This window comes from Oncorhynchus kisutch, linkage group LG8 (genome assembly GCF_002021735.2).
Source record: "Oncorhynchus kisutch isolate 150728-3 linkage group LG8, Okis_V2, whole genome shotgun sequence".
In the NCBI taxonomy this organism is placed as follows: Eukaryota; Metazoa; Chordata; class Actinopteri; order Salmoniformes; family Salmonidae; genus Oncorhynchus; species Oncorhynchus kisutch.
The window spans coordinates 67,624,446-67,641,524 of NC_034181.2; the positions used below are offsets into that span (position 1 = coordinate 67,624,446).

The 17,079-nt window shown below is 42.3% G+C and overlaps 2 protein-coding genes across 2 annotated transcripts; both read left to right on the forward strand.

Moving 5' to 3' along the window:
* The first annotated feature begins 33 nt into the window (after positions 1–33).
* Positions 34–3,596, forward strand: LOC109888141 (probable ribosome biogenesis protein RLP24). Its single transcript, XM_031830988.1, has 6 exons — positions 34–193; positions 614–727; positions 848–920; positions 2,703–2,766; positions 3,034–3,119; positions 3,285–3,596. The coding sequence occupies exons 1-6, from the start codon at positions 113–115 to the stop codon at positions 3,353–3,355; spliced, it is 489 nt and encodes a 162-aa protein (XP_031686848.1). The 5' UTR covers positions 34–112; the 3' UTR covers positions 3,356–3,596.
* A 231-nt stretch (positions 3,597–3,827) lies between these two features.
* cog4 (component of oligomeric golgi complex 4) lies at positions 3,828–16,916 on the forward strand. Its single transcript, XM_020479325.2, is given in 20 exon segments — positions 3,828–4,000; positions 4,482–4,564; positions 4,861–4,975; positions 10,143–10,317; positions 10,980–11,173; positions 11,264–11,369; positions 11,477–11,634; positions 11,726–11,784; positions 11,917–12,050; positions 12,160–12,278; positions 12,477–12,607; positions 12,609–12,623; positions 12,762–12,927; positions 13,181–13,243; positions 13,328–13,441; positions 13,699–13,791; positions 13,862–13,945; positions 14,057–14,158; positions 14,518–14,646; positions 16,355–16,916. Coding segments are annotated over 20 exon segments (2,343 nt in total). The 5' UTR covers positions 3,828–3,832; the 3' UTR covers positions 16,490–16,916.
* The last annotated feature ends 163 nt before the right edge of the window (positions 16,917–17,079 follow it).

Sequence of the window (17,079 nt, forward strand, 5' to 3'; positions counted from 1 at the left end):
ATAAACAAATATCTTTACCGGAAATAGTACATCGTAACTTCCTTTTAAAATCCTACCACTCGCATTCCACCACGGATAACACATGGGCAATAAATAATCAAGAGGTCTAACGATGCGAATTGAAAAATGTTACTTTTGCTCGGGACCTGTGTATCCCGGGCACGGTACGATGTTTGTGCGGAACGATTGCAAGGTATGACTTTTTTTTTTGTGTCCTCCTTTCTGCTTTCACGGCTTCTATGCTAATATGCTAGCTGATTTTCTAACTTCCTGCTAGCTAGCTAGCTTGTTTTGTCAGCTGAGATGTTTTTTTTTCTTCCAAATATCTGTAGCTACGTAACATAAGACGGTATAAGCCCGGTGCCCAACTATACCAGACCTATTCGTTTTTTCACCTCTTAGCTATATTTTAACGTTTTAGTGCAGTTTCTTAGCCAGCCAGGCCTGTTATTGTTGTGAAGTCTGTCTCACTCAGCAGTGGAGACATTGGCTTTGCTAAAGCTGTAGTAGTGTTGTTTCTCGTACATTGAGGGGGTCTCTCCATGAACAGACATGGAACAGTTATTGTTGCTGCTATCTTGTGTATAAATTAATGACTAAAATGTATTCTCAGACGTTCAGGTTTTGTAAATCAAAATGTCTCAAAAACTTCAAGAAGAAACGTAACCCAAGAAAAACCAGATGGACCAAGGCTTTCAGGAAAGCGTCTGGCAAGGAATTGACAGTGGTGAGTTCCCACGTCCACCCATGCAAGTTGTAGAATGATGTGAAATTGAATGTGATATGATTGATAAACCACCATAGACGATTTGCCCTTGAGTCTCTTACTGATTTATTTCCAACACAGGATAACTGCCTGGAGTTCGAGAAGCGCAGAAATGTGGCTGTCAAATACCAGAGGGAATTGTGGAGCAAGACAGGTACTTGTTATGGCTGAAGTTCAGGACTGTATTTATTAGTGCAAACAGTAGCAAAATATTTTGCAATGAAAACTAGTGTTTCTTACTGGATAAGTCAGGGCTGTTTTCAGTACTTCTTGCAACGGGAACTGTTTAACGTTTAAGAACCAAACAAAAGGAATGGAACCGGGAAGGACCTAACTAAATTTGTCCAATATAAATTATAGTTTTCGTTGCAAATCGTTTTCCGCTTGGAGTAAACACTTTTTGTAACAGACTAAACATTTTGCAACAGAATCGGGTGTAATGAATACACCTCTAATGGGTGCCTCTCCTTTGGCCCGTTTGGTTCTTACTAATTACAACCCTGCCCTCACGTTCGTCTTTCAATTGTTTTCATATTCGATTCAGGTCAATTCTCACATGACAGGTTGAGATCATGCTCTCTGCACATTAAAAACAAATATATATATATTTCACCTTTATTTAACCAGGTAGGCTAGTTGAGAATAAGTTCTCGTTTACAACTGTGACCTGGCCAAGATAACGCAAAGCAGTGCAACACAAACAACAGAGTTACACATGGAATAAACAAATAGTCAATAATACAGTAGAGAAAGTCGATATACAGTGTGTGCAAATGAGGTAGGATAAGGGGGTGAGGCAATAAATAGGCCATTGTGTCAATTATTTTCAGTATGGCAAATTAAACACTGGAGTGATAGATGTGCAGAAGACGAGTGTACAAGTAGAGATACTGGGGTGCAAAGGAGCAAAATGAATAACAATATGGTGATGAGGTAGTTGGATGGGCTATTTACAGATTGCTTATGTACAGTGATCTGATGCTTAAAGCTAGTTAGGGAGATACGAGTCTCCAGCTTCAGTGATTTTTTTGCAGTTCGTTCCAGTCATTGGCAGCAGAGAACTGGAAGGAAAGGCGGCCGAAGGAGGAATTGGCTTTGGGGGTGACCAGTGAAATATACCTGCTGGAGCACATGCTGCACGGGTGACCAGTGAGCTGAGATAAGGCGGGGCTTTACCGAGCAACGGCTTATAGGTGACCTGGAGCCAGTGGGTTAGACGACGGATATGAAGTGAGGGCCAGCCAATGAGAGCATACAGGTCGCAGTGGTGGGTGGTATATGGGGTTTTGGTGACAAAACGGGTAGCACTGTGATAGACTGCATCCAGTTTGCTGAGTAGGGTGTTGGAGGCTATTTTGTAAATGACATTGCCAAGGTCAAGGATTGGTAGGATAGTCAGTTTTACTAGGGTATGTTTGGCAGCATGAGTGAAGGATGCTTTGTTGCGAAATAGGAAGCTGATTCTAGATTTAATTTAGGATTGGAGATGCTTAATGTGAGTCTGGAAGGAGCGTTTACAGTCTAGCCAGACACCTAGGTATTTGTAGTTGTCCACATATTCTAAGTCAGAACTGTCCAGAGTACTGATGCTGGACGGGTGGGTAGGTGTGGGCAGCGATCGGTTGAAGAGCATACATTTAGTTTTGCTTGCATTTAAGAGCAGTTGGAGGCCACGGAAGGAGAGTTGTATGGCATTGAAGCTCGTCTGGAGGTTAGTTAACAGTGTCCAAAGAAGAGCCAGAAGTATACAGAATGGTGTCGTCTGCGTAGAGGTGGATCAGAGAATCACCAGCAGCAAGAGCAATTTAAATGACACATGTTACTTATGGTGTGTATGTTACTTCTACAGCTACATCAAGACCGATGTAGCTAACTGCTAAGGTTTTGTTAATAACTTTGTTGATCTGTTAAATCCAACTAATTTTGCTATTTTCAGTGGAGGCAATGAGGAAGGTGGAAGGAATAAAACGGAAACGACAGGCACAGTTCATCTTCAACAGGTGAGCCCTAGCTTTCCTCCCACAGATAAGAGCCTGGTTCAATTTGAAATTGTTGGCCACACTAGGAAAGCATGGGCCTTCCAACTTTATAATGATAATATTAGTATTCTGTCAAATCTGGTTGAGCGAGTCAAACTTTAATTACACAGTCCCTGCTTCATAACATTACTATGAGGCCAGTATCGCAAAGTATTCAAGTCTGATATGCCTTTTTAAGCACTGTTTTCAAATTGATTTTGCCATATTTCCTCTCCCTTTCTTGAACAGACTGAAGAAGGGCAAGCAGTTGGAAAAGGAGGAAGCCATCAGCGAAGTGAAGAAGAACATTCACCTCATCAAAGCCCCACATGCAGGTGAGTTCACTGATTTCCCTTGTTGCTGTTTTAGTATTTTACGTTGTGTGTGTGTGTATAGATGTGTTTGTATATCTATCTATATTAGGTGATGGCATTCCTTCCACTTTGAGTTTACATAATGAAATATAGAATTTTGCTAATCAATTTGTTTTCCATGTGTAGGCAAAGCCAAGGTTCTGGAGGAGAAGATGGTGCAGAAGTTACAAGAAGATGTGGAAATGGGTGACGATTAGCAAGTCCTTATTGGGCCTCTGCTGAAATAGAGACCTACAAAACAACCACTGGCTCTATTCATAACATCCATAGACTATCCTTTACCAAACTCTGGACAACACAGTCTGGGAAGAAACAAGGAGACATAGCACTGCAACCCAATGCAGTTGCGGAGTGCTAACACAATATTAAACACTTTGAAAATAATTTTGGAGTGTTGTCATATTTTGGATTTAATAAAGTCTTGTGTCCTGACAAATATTTGTTTTGTTATTCGTCCTGATATTATTCATCCACATGAACTTTGAAATGGCACATTGCCAAATGTGTTTGAAGTGAATTCCAGTACTGAATTCCAGTACTTCAAGTACAGACATGGCACAGGGAATTGAATGGCAAGATAATTGTTTAGAAGTGAATTATGTGAAAGGAATGCATCAAACAGAAATCCTCATTGTTAAATCCAGCTAAATAGCGACGCCTAGCGGTTCCAGGAAATGTGCCCTTGCAGGTACGGAGCGAGCAAACGGGGAAGTGGCACGTTTTCTGTTTATGTGAAGCGATGCGATTCTGCATGTGTATCTGTCGTGAACATGGAGGCTATCTCAGCTCTGACGGAGCTGGATGATCTGGAGCGGGTCTACCAGCAGCTCTGCACCGAGGAGGTGAGAATTCACCCAGCGGGCAGCTGTAGGGATGCAAAGATGTACCCCTAGACTGTGTTAGCATAGCTAGCTAAACCAGAAACATAATTCTCTTGTCATAATATTCTATCTGCCTTATAAACTGGGTGGTTCAAGCCCTGAATGCTGATTGGCCGTATACCACGGGTATGACAAAAAAATAAATACTTGTTTACTAATTACGTTGGTAACCAGTTTATAATAGCAATAAGGCACCTCGGGGGTCTGTGCTATATGGCCAATATACCACGGCTACGGACAGTGTCCAGGCACTGCGTGCTTAAGAACAGCCCTTAGCCGTGGTATATTGGTTATATACCACACCTTCTCAGGCCTTATTGCTTAATTATCCATTGCCATTATCTATTGAATGCAACCTTTTATGCCTGAAGCCACAGAGCGCTCCCTGTGTGTGCGTGCGAGAGAGAGAGACTGACAGTCTTTGTGTGTTCATCTACCACAGAAAAAGGTGGAGACTGAGCTGGAGAAGTTGGTTGGGCAGCAGGGGAACATTGACACCAAGATGCTCACTCTTCAAAGGATGGGGTATGTGTGTGCTTTAGAGAGGGTGAGAGAAGTTTCACTGTCTATGAGTACATACCCTACATCCCAATAATCTAGATAGGTTTCCTTTCCTTATCTCCTTTTCTTCATTTGCACTGGTGTGGAAGAGATGGACTCTGGGAAAAGTGATATCTGGTAGACATTCACCACTGTAATTTCAACAATTTCCAATCATTATAGATGAAGGAAAGGAGATTAGTTGTGGAAACTACTGTAAACTATTGAGAGAAATACCATGTCTAATCCAATATCAATTCTCCTGTCACGTTATCCCCCAGGCCCAACCTGCAGCTGATAGGAGGAGATGCCAGTCAGCTGTCTGGCATGATTACATTCACGTGCAGCCTGGCAGAGAATGTCAGCAGCAAAGTCCGCCAGCTAGACCTGGCAAAGGTACTGTCTACAGACACGCTATTTACACCCACATAGACTCACTCACAGAAAGCATGTATCCATCCACAGTTTTTATGCGAGTGAAGTCATACCATATTTAAAAAATCAGCTGTGATGGAAACATGCAAACAGATCATTTGGTAATTCGACATGGTGGATCTTTTTGTGTCTGTAAAAAAAATAATGTGAGAAATGGCGGGGGAAAGGCCTTTATGTGCAAATATTGACATATTTTTGTTTGTATTTATTATGGATCCCCATTGGCTGCTGCTGTGGCCTGTGTGCCCTCAGGCCACGACTCTACTACCACATCTACCACACAAAATCCATGTGTACGTGTGTGTATAGTGCGTATGTTATCATGTGTGTGTCTGCATGTGTCTGTCTCTTCACAGTCCCGCTGTTCCATAAGGTGTGTTTTTATTTATTTTTTAAATCAAATTTTACTGCTTGCATGAGTTACTTGATGTGGAATAGAGTTTCTTGTAGTCATGGCTCTATGTAGTACTGTGCACCTCCCATAGTCTGTTCTGGTCTTGGGGACTGTGAAAAGACCTCTGGTGGCATGTCTTGTGGGGTATGTATGGGTGTCTGAGCTGTGTGCCAGTAGTTCAAATAGACAGTTCGATGCATTCAACATGTCTCAACACCTCTCATAAATACAAGCAGTGATGAAGTCAATCTCTCCTCCACTTTGAGCCAGGAGAAATGAACATGCATATTATTATTAATTAACATGAATGATTTATTATTATTATTATTATTATTATTATTATTATTATTATTATTAATGCATATTATTAATGTTAGTGTACATCCATGTGCCAGCCGTGCTACCCTGTTCTGAGCCAATTGCAGTTTTCCTAAGTCCCTCTTTGTGTACCTGACCACATGACTGAACAGTAGTCCAGGTGTGACAAAATTAGGTCCTGTAGAACCTGCCTTATTGATAGTGCTGTTAAGAAGGCAGAGAAGAGGTTTATTATGGATAGACTTCTCCCCATCTTAGCTACTATTGTATCAATATGTTTTGACCTTTGACAGTTTACAATCCAGGGTTACTACAAACAGGGCTTTACTATTCTTAGGTAGCGGAATTACTTTTGCTTCCCTTCAGGCCTGAGGGCACACATTTTCTATTAAGCTTAAATTCAAGATGTGGCAATATCGTCCGCTATTATCCTCAGTAATTTTCCATCCAAGTTGTCAGATCCCAGTGGCTTGTCATTGTTGATAGACAACAATAATTTCTTTCACCTCTTCCACACTCACTCACTTTATGAAATTCAAAGTTACAAGGCTTGTCTATAATACTTTGGTCAGATATACTTAGATGTGTAGTGTCAGCGTTTGTTGCTGGCATGTCATGCCTTAGTTTGCTAATCTTGCCAATAAAAAAATTATTAAAGTAGTTGGTAAGATCAGTGTGTTTTGAGATGACTTAGTCATCTGATTCAATGAATGATGGAGCTGAGTTTGCCCTTTTGCCAAACATTTTATTTAAAGTGCTCTAAAGTTTTTTACTATCATTCTTTGTAATTTATCTTTGTTTCATTGTGTAGTTTCTTCTTTTTTATTCAGTTTAGTCACCTGATTTATACATTTGCAGTCCGGTTGCCAATCGGTTGTGCAGCCAGTCTTATTTGTCATTCCTTTTGCCTCATCCCTTTCAACCATACCATTTTTAAATTCCTCATCAATCCACAGAGATTTAACCATTTTTACAGTCATTTTCTTAATGTGTGCATGCTTATTAGTAACTGGGGTAGGCAATTTCATAAATGTGTCAAGTGCAGCATCTGGTTGCTCCTCATTACACACCACGGACAAACAAAAATATTATTTGCATCAACAACATAGGAATCACTACACAACTTGTGAACTATATTATGCCCAGACTTTGGTATTCTTAGATATGGCTACTATATTGTGATCACTACATCTGATGGATTTGGATACAGTTTTAAAGCTAATTTCTGTAGCATTAGTAAAGATGTGATCAATACATGTTGATGATTTCATTCCTGTGCTGTTCGTAACTACCCTGGTAGGTTGACTGGTAACCTGAACCAGGTTGCAGGCACTAGTTACAGATAAGCTTTCTTTTGAGTGGGCAGCCTGATGAAAGCCAGTCAATATTTAAATCACTCAGAAAAGAAACCTCTTTGTTGATATCACATACATTATCAAGCATTTCACCAATATTATCCAGATATTGACTGCACTTGGTGGTCTATAGCAGCTTTCCACCAGAATGAGCTTTAGGTGAGGCAGATGAACCTGAAGCCATATTACTTCAACATTATTTAAGCTACATATGTTAACCTGGGCCGTTTTTAGCACTTTTCTGGGATGCTTGATTGTTTTCATTGCTTTACTGGTAAGCTTAGCAGAGGTAGACATGCTCGTGTTAGTTCAGGGTGAGCTGCACACAGTGGACTTCCTACTTTGGCACTCTGGTTCATCGGCACATGATTACTGCATACAATAGCTGTGGGATCAGCAGAGGCATTCAGGGCAGTAAGAGGGACATAAATTAGGTTACCTACATTGTGTCTTCCAATGCTCCTGGGATAATGTTAATTTGCTGAAGAATTTTGACAACTCCGTGACACAATGGTAGGGATTAACTGAGCTGGGCTTTGGGTCATTGATAAATCATTGTCTCAATGCAGCCTTGTAATGCTGTGAAAGGATCCAGGAACCCAAATTATTTGGATGGGTCCCATCCTCCTTATAAAAAGAGCTTCGTTTCCAGAAGGTATATAAATTGTCAAATGTTACACCCAGAGAGCTGCAGTAGTCTCGTAGCCAGATATGGAGGGCTAAAAGTATGCTGAACCGTTCAATGCCACGATTTAGGGAGGGCAGAGGGCCAGATATTACGGGGCGTTTGCTGGTGTCAAGTAGTGACCATCATATCGAAGTAAACTTGGAGACACGCAATGATATGGTGTGCGGAAATGCAGTTGAAGTCGTAAGTTTACATACACCTTAGCCAAATACATTTAAACTCAAAACTCAAAACTCATTCAAAACTCATTTAAACACAATTTACATACACCTTAGCCAAATACATTTAAACTCAAAACTCATTTAAACACAATTCCTGACAATAAAAATAAAAAATCCCTTTCTTAGGTCAGTTAGGATCACCACTTTATTTTATGAATGTGAAATGTCAGAATAATAGTAGAGAGAATTATTTCTTTCAGTTTTTATTTCTTTCATCACATTCCCAGTGGGTCAGAAGTTTGCATACACTCAATTAGTATTTGGTAGCATTGCCTTTAAATTGTTTAACTTGGGTCAATTGTTTCGGGTAGCCTTACACAAGCTTCCCACAATAAGGTTAGGTGAATTTTGGCCCATTCCTCCTGACAGAGCTGGTGTAACTGAGTCAGGTTTGTAGGCCTCCTTGCTCGCACACGCCTTTTCAGTTCTGCCCACACATTTTCTATAGGATTGAGGTCAGGGCTTTGTGATGGCCACTCCAATACCTTGACTTTGTTGTCCTTAAGCTAGTTTGCCACAACTTTGGAAGTATGCTTGGGGTCAATGTCCATTTGGAAGACCCATTTGTGACCAAGCTTAAACTTCCTGACTGATGTCTTGAGATGTTGCTTCAATATATCCACATCATTTTCCTGCCTCATGAAGCCATCTATTTTGTGAAGTGCACCAGTCCCTCCTGCAGCAAAGCACCCCTACATCATGATGATGCTGTCACCCCGTGCTTCACGGTTGGGATGGTGTTCTTCAGCTTGCAAGCCTCCCCCATTTTCCTCCAAACATAACGATGGTCATTATGGCCAAACAGTTCTATTTTTGTTTCATCAGACCAGAGGACTTTCAGGTTATGTCGACTCGTTTTACTGTGGATATAGATACTTTTGTACTTGTTTCCTCCAGCATCTTCACAAGGTCCTCTGCTGTAGTTCTGGGATTGATTTGCACTTTTCGCACCAAAGTACGTTCATCTCTAGGAGACAGAATGCGTCTCCTTCCTGAGCGGTGTGACGGCTGAGTGGTCCCATGGTGTTTATACTTGTGTACTATTGTTTGTACAGATGAACGTGGTACCTTCAGGCGTTTGGAACTTGCTCCCAGACTTGTGGAGGTCTACAATTTATTTTCTGAGGTCTTGACTGATTTCTTTTGATTTTCCCATGATGTCAAGCACAGAGGCACTGACTTTGAAGGTAGGCCTTGAAATATATCCACAGGTACACCTCCAATTGACTCAAATTATTCAGAAGCTTCTAAAGCCATGACATCATTTTCTGGAATTTTCCAAGCTGTTTAAAGACACAGTCAACTTAGTGTATGTAAACTTCTGACCCACTGGAATTGTGATACAGTGAATTATAAGTGAAATAATCTGTCTGTTAACAATTGTTGTAAGGATTACTTGTGTCATGCACAAACTCGATGTCCTACCTGACTTGCCAAAACTATAGTTTGTTAACAAGAAATTTGTGGAGTGGTTGAAAAACGAGTTTTAATGACTCCAACCTAAGTGTATGTAAACTTCCGACTTCAACTGTAAATTCTGATGAACTTCACAGGGTGATGAAAGTGCATGGTGATGAGCTTGATGCTCCTTTCCAATAAATATTGAGGGTCTTATTCTGGTGACATGATGATCGATGCTTAACTGCTATTTGACTAATAAAAAAATATTCTCGCTCTTATCCAAAATAATCTCATGTAGACTAGCCTAGATGTATCTGCAAACTATTGGCTAGAGCGCACGTGCCAAGACCAGAGTGGGCACATTTGCTATTTAACGCAACAGTTTTTATGACAAAACTAGTTGTAAATGCGATGGAAACACATTGAACTTTCAATTTTTTTCAGTGCATGACAACTTAAGCGAAAATGTACATTTTGTGTGCACTACATTACCACGCACTGATTTTTATCCGCAATAAGTCCGTTTCCCACGGGTGGGGAAATGCATATATCTTCTTAATGCAGATTTTTTAACATTCGCATCGAAATCTGTCGGCAATTGGATGGAAACCTAGCTAATCACACACTTACTGTATGTGTGTACACAAATCAGCATTATAGGCTGTTAACCGAGGGATTAGGATATAAAATGATGTTCCTATCAACTCCAGTAAGTGATATAATGGCGCACTGTTTGTATGTGTGTTAACAGACCCGGCTTTATAAGGTTATCCAGCGGGCTGATGACATCCTGGACCTGAAGTTCTGTACAGACGGAGTTCAGACGGCGCTACACAATGAGGACTATGAACAGGCTGCCGCCCACATTCACCGCTACCTTTCTCTCGACCAATCAGTCATTGAGCTAAGTCGCCAAGGAGAAGAGAGTAAGGCCCCTATGTTGCACCACAATTCACAACTAGGGTTGTAAAATTACGGGAACTTTTAATAATTTCAAATCCAGAATCCTCCAAACAGGAATTCTGGAAATCCAGGCAATTAATTGAAAGTTCCCGTCATTTTGCAACCCTACTCACATCACACTTGCTGGTAGTGCAGGGGTGGGTAATCATTTTGTATCGAGGGCCGCATCGGGATTTCTAAATTCAACCGAGGGCCGCAGTTGTTTTGGGATCGATTTTGTTTTGTCAAAATAAATTATTATTAGTTATTTAAAAATCGAAAGGTCCATTATCATTTCTACATACTTTCTATCTGGTTCTAGACGTTCATATTTTGTAGGGATGCACCAGATGTGGGATTTTTTTATTTGATGACCTTTTAACCATTCTAGCACAGATACAAACTGCAACCAAGTTTCTATGTTCATAAGAGTAATAAGAAAATATGTCAAATGACTTCAATATGGGAAAGGTGTAGAACATTTTTTTATTTGGATCATAAAGTTACTGAAAAGCATTGGAAAGTTCAGGAAATCAGGGAAGCTCATCAGGTAATGTGCAGAAAGTAAGATCTGCATTGCTTTCAGTTTTTGTCACAGTCCCTTCTAACGTGTTCTGTGCGGTCTTTGATAATATTTTCTGCCCAGGCAGTGCTGTGGACGCTAGCCTGGCCATGCTTCAAGAGGCAGAGCAGCGATTGAAAGTCCTGGTTGTGGAGAGACTGGATGAGGCTGTTACCAGAGGTGATCTGGCGCAGGTGGAAAGATTATTTAAAATCTTCCCTCTGCTTGGCCTCCACGATCAAGGCCTGGCTCGCTTTGGCCAGTACCTCTGTAGCCAGGTGAGTGGCGTTGTCCATGCAATAGTGTGTGTGTGAGCGTTAATGCTTGTCCATTTTGTTTATCTTCACAGTCGTCTTTTTCTCTCTCAGCTGGCCTCTAAAGCAGATGAGAACCTGCTCTTGGCTGTGGGAGGAGAGCTGGGAGAGAGGAGAGCTGCCCTGGTCTTTGCTGACACCCTGACTCTGCTGCTGGAGGGTGAGAGACTGACCATAATGTCTTTTTAGACATGTCTGTAAACATGTTGGTTTGTGTGTATGTATAGGAAAATAGAATTGGTGGAAAATATTTAGTGTGTGTTTCAGGCATAGCTCGTGTTGTGGAGACCCACCAGCCCATCGTAGAGACGTACTACGGTCCAGGCTACCTGTATACTCTCATCACTCACCTGCAGCAGGAGTGTGACCGACAGGCCCAGAAAGTAGTTGACAAGTTCATCCAACAGAGAGACTACCACAACAAGGTCTGTGTGTCAATTGCATTCAATTAATTAGATCTTTCAATTACAGACTAAAGTAAGAAAGTGTTATTAAATTGAATATCTCTGCTTGCAGTTTCAAATCCTCCAGAGCAGCATGATGAAGAGTGTGCCCACTGAGAGGATTGAACCCAGGTCAGTGTGACAGTTCAGCTCACTTTATTTCAACAGCATTACTCAATGTCATCTTTTGGTGTAGAGGACAATGCATGTGTACTATGCGTATTTATGTTGCGTTTCACCTGTGTTTCACCTGTGTGTGTGTAGGGAGCTGGATCCTGTATTACTGGAAGTCACTCTGATGAATGCCAGGTCGGAGCTTTACTTAAGATTCCTGCGCCGTCGCATGATGGCCGACTTCGAGGTTGGGGATGCTACGGCGACACCTGGCATCGTCCAAGGTAAGACACCCAGCACACACACACACACTCAACGTACACACTTATAAAACCCTGTACACACGTTGTTGACTGTGTTAGTAAGTTTGGTTGTCTTTGTTTCTTGCTACAGAGCACAAGCATAATGTGGAGAAACTGCTGAAACACTGCATGCTGGGCCAGCTCATGCAGGAGCTGATTGGCTACTACATTCCAATGGAGGAGTACTACATGAGGGAGACCGTCAGCAAGGTTAGCCACCACTTCTAACTATACAGCAGGGGTTTCATTTATCCCTAAATCAGCCCATCATTAGAAGGAAAATAATGAAAACCAGCAATGCTGTCGACCTCAAACCCTGATTTGATTACCATTGATACACAGTATACATATGTAACCACACAATAGTAATAATGATTATATTAATTCCCTTTGCCCCTCTCTTCTTAGGCTGTAGCAATGGATACATATGAGAAGGGTCAGCTGACGTCCAGCATGGTGGATGACTGTTTCTACATTGTGAAGAAGTGCATCAGCAGAGCCCTGTCCAGCTCCAGCATTGACTGCCTGTGTGCCATGATCACACAGTGACTTCAGGTAGACAGTAGTAGACACACAATCAATCATTTGAACGCTCATTTGAATCTCCTCCTAGCTCTCACACCTTCCTTTTTCTCTCCATCTTCCACCAACCCATGCTTCTCCCCCCCCCCCCCTTCTCTCTGTCTCGCTCAGGGAGGTGTTGTATAATAAGCTGAGGCAGGGCTTCCCTGCGACCACGCTGCAGGACATCCAGCGTGGGGTGAGCAGTGCAGTGAGTCTGATGCAGAGCAGCCTGCAGCAGGGCAAATTCAACAACCTCGGCATCGACAGCGCAGAGGTCGCCAAGGCTGCTTTCCTGGTGAGGGACTGGTGTATACACACAAACACTGACCGACACACACAAACACTGACCGACACACACAAACACTTACCGCCAAACTGAGCATTGAAAGCACAGAAAATGCCAAGGCATCGTTCCTGGTAAGAAACACACACAGTCTAAAACACAAACCGGTCACAGAGAGCACACTAAGGCAACATTCCTGATGATAAACACGGAACAGACAACAGACACATAAATTCACTCACACCCATCTTTCTTTCGATCCCAGGTGACTCTGAATAATGTGGAGGTGTGTAGCGAGAACATCACCACTCTGAAGAGGAACCTGGAGGTGCTAAAGAGTAACATTTCAGTAAGACACATTATGTATAGTATACCACAGATAATGACGTTTTCCTCTCTCTCTCTTTCTCAGAGTGATTGCTCCAAGTTGTTCACTCAGGGGGTGGGATCAGGAGAGCAAGCTAAGATTGACAGCTGTCTGTCAGACATGGTCAACACATCCAGCAAGTTCAAGGATCTCTTGCAGGTTGGAGGATGCAGAAGTATACTCAGATCAGAGAGACACATGATCTGTCTCTGTGCAGTTGTGTTAAGGGGGTCTTTGACCTCATTTTGCAAGTGATACTAGTAACAGTAGTAGTACTAGCAGCAACATTTATTTGTAAGTCACAGTGATAAACTGAATTGTGTACCAATTTACATGCATAGACAATATACAACTACAAAATGTCACCTGTGTGTCTAATCTGTATGGAGTAGAACTAACTCAGTTGTGACCCTCAGGAGGGCCTGACGGAGCTGAACACCACAGCCATCAAGCCTCAGGTCAAACCGTGGATCAGCAGCTTCCTGTCCATCTCACACAACATAGAGGAGGTACAAAAACACACACACTAGGCCACACCCTTTCCCCCCCAGTGTGTGACTGTACTGTTTTCTTGTGCAGGAGGAGTTTAATGAGTACGAGGCCAACGACCCCTGGGTCCAGCAGCTTATCGTCAATCTCGAGCAGCTCATGGCAGAGTTCAAGGTAACCATCGTTCTGCTTAGCTTCAGGAATAAATATCTTACATTAGCATTTTAGAAACTATTTTTTTTCTCTTCTCCCCCTCTTTATAATCTCTCTGTCTTGTTCTCTCAGGCGGGGCTCTCTTCAGTTATCTATGACACACTGACCAGCCTCATGACCAGTTTGGTCTCCATGGAGATGGAGAAGACCGTCCTGAAGTGCACCTTCAGCAGGGTGAGATATCCCAAGCCTGGCCACAGGGTGGCATCACACCTACCGCATGCACATCTGTGGTGTAATGATAAGAGGCCCTCTTTTAATGTTTTATTTATGATTCCAGAAGGATGGTAGATGAAGCTTCTTTCCCCTTGGCATCTGCCTCTAGACGGTGTTTGTGCTGTAATTTAGTGCAAGGATACTAAAGCATTTTATTGCAGGCCACGTATCCCCTCTTTCTTTTTCTGGGATGTTCTCTGTTTGATCCTTTGATCATTTTTGATGTGGTCTTTGTTTAAATATTTAATTGCTGGTCTGGACACCTTTTTTCAGTTTCATGCTCTTGATTTGAACCCCTTATTGCACCTGTCTCTTAGCTGGGAGGGCTTCAGTTTGATAAGGAGCTGCGTTCTCTGGTGGCCTACCTCACTACTGTCACCACCTGGACTATTAGGGACAAGTTTGCTCGGCTGACTCAGATGGCCACCATCCTTAACCTGGAGCGGGTAATCTGCAGTATACACACTCACACACATTTCTCAACCCACAAGCAATCCTCAACCCAGACACAATCACATAGATGGGGCCACATACGGTGCATTCGGAAAGTATTCAGACCCATTTACTTTTTCCACATTTTGTTACATTACAGCCTTATTCTAAAATGTATTCAAATATTTATGATTTATGGGTTACCCCATAATGACAAAGCGAAAACATGTTTTTAGAAATGTTGCAAATTTATTTTAAAAATATATAAAAAAACAGAAATACTTTATTTACGAAAGTATTCAGATCCTTTGCTATGAGATTCAAAATTGAGTTCAGGTGCATCCTGTTTCCATTGATCATCCTTGAGATGTTTCTACAACTGTATTGGAGTCCACCTGTGGTAAATTCAATTGATTAGACATGATTTGGAAAGGCACACACCTGTCAATGTAAGGTCCCAAAGTTGACAATGCATGTCAGAGCAAAAACCAAGCCATGAGGTCAAGGAAATTGATCGTTGAGCTCCTAGACAGGATTGTGTCGAGTCACAGATCTGGGGAAGGGTACCAAAACATTTCTGCAGATTTTAAGGTCCCCAAGAACACAGTGGCCTCCATCATTCTTAATTGGAAGAAGTTTGGAACCACCAAGTCTCTTCCTCGAGCTGGCCTTCCGGCCAAACTGAGCAATCAGGGGATAAGGGCCTTGGTCAGGGAGGTGATCAAAAACCCAATGGTCACTGACAAAGCTCCAGAGTTCCTCTGTGGAGATGGGAGAACCTTCCAGAAGGAAAACTATCTCTGTAGCACTTCACCAAACAGTCCTTTATGGTAGAGTGGCGAGACAGAAGCCACTCCTCAGTAAAAGGCACATGACAGACCACTTGGAGTTTGCCGAAAGACACCTAAAGGACTCCCAGGTCATGATAAACAAGATTGAACTCTTTGGCCTGAATGCCAAGTATCACATCTGGAGGAAACCTGGAACCATCCCTATGTGAAGCATGTGGGAATGTTTTTCAGCGGCAGGGACTGGGAGACTAGTCAGTATCGAGGGAAAGATGAACGAAGCAAAGTACAGAGAGATCCTTGATGAAAACCTGCTCCAGAGCGCTCAGGACCTCAGACTGGGGAGAAGGTTAATCTTCCAACAGGACAACGACTCTGAGCACACAGCCAAGACAACGCAGCAGTGGCTTTGGGACAAGTCTCTGAATGTCCTTGTGGCTCAGCCAGAGCCCGGTCTTAAACTCGATCGAACATCTCTGGCGAGACTTGAAAAGTTCTGTGCAGCGACGCTCCCCATCCAACCTGACAGTGCTTGAGAGGATCTGTAGAGAAGAATGGGAGAAACTCCACACATACAGGTGTGCCAAGCTTGTAGTGTCATATCCAAGAAGACTTGAGGCTGTAATCGCTGCCAACAAAGTACTGAGTAAAGGGTCTGAATACTTATGTAAATGTATTATTTCATTTTTTTATTTTTAATAAACCTGTTTTTGCTTTGTCATTATGGGGTATTGTGTGTGTGTGTAGATTGATGAGGGGGGAAACTATTTAATAAATTTTAGAATAAGGCTGTAACGTAACAAAATGTGGAAAAAGTCTAGGTCTAAATACTTTCCGAATTCACTCTATTTACCACTGACCTCTCATTCTGTACTTTCATGTCTCTGTATACACATGCCTGTTCTCAGAACTGTGTAGGTTTTTGTGTTTCTAGGTAACAGAGATCCTGGATTACTGGGGCCTGAACTCTGGTCCTCTAACATGGCGTCTGACCCCAGCGGAGGTCCGGCAGGTTCTGGCGCTCCGCATCGATTTCCGCAGTGAGGACATCAAGAGGCTCCGCCTCTAACTCTGCTACCCAGAGACTGTGCTGGTGCACATGTTACATGGGACTAGACTCATGCTGATTGGTCTTTGAGGAAAAAGAGGAATGTGCAGGTGGATCCCCTGAGAGGAAGTCCCTGCTGCTTCTGACCTCTGCTGGCATCATAGGAGGAGGAAGAGGTTGCCCCTAACTACAGATACAGGGATAGATATTTGTTTAACCCCCAAATGGTTGCAGTTAGGTTTGAGGGTAGTGAGATCTGATCCTAGATCTGTAGTTAATGCTACTTCTAATTCTAGCGGCCTCATACAGCCAATCAAAGCTAGGAGTAACAGCAGTAATGGAACTATGGGATTGTGGAACAGTGGGATTATGGATTTGAGCCTTTTGGCTTGGATTAATAAATATTATGTAACATATTAAATGTAAAATATTAAAGTGTTCTCTCGAAGATGTCTTTTTTTGTCATTAATTTATATTGAAAGCCCAGCCCTTTAACGGAATCCATCATATTGAAACGGGGCACGCAGGGACAGATGAGTGCTATACTCTCTGGCGGAGAGGATCTCGCCTATGTTTTCTGACACTGAAATGACCCAGTAATGAACATCGCA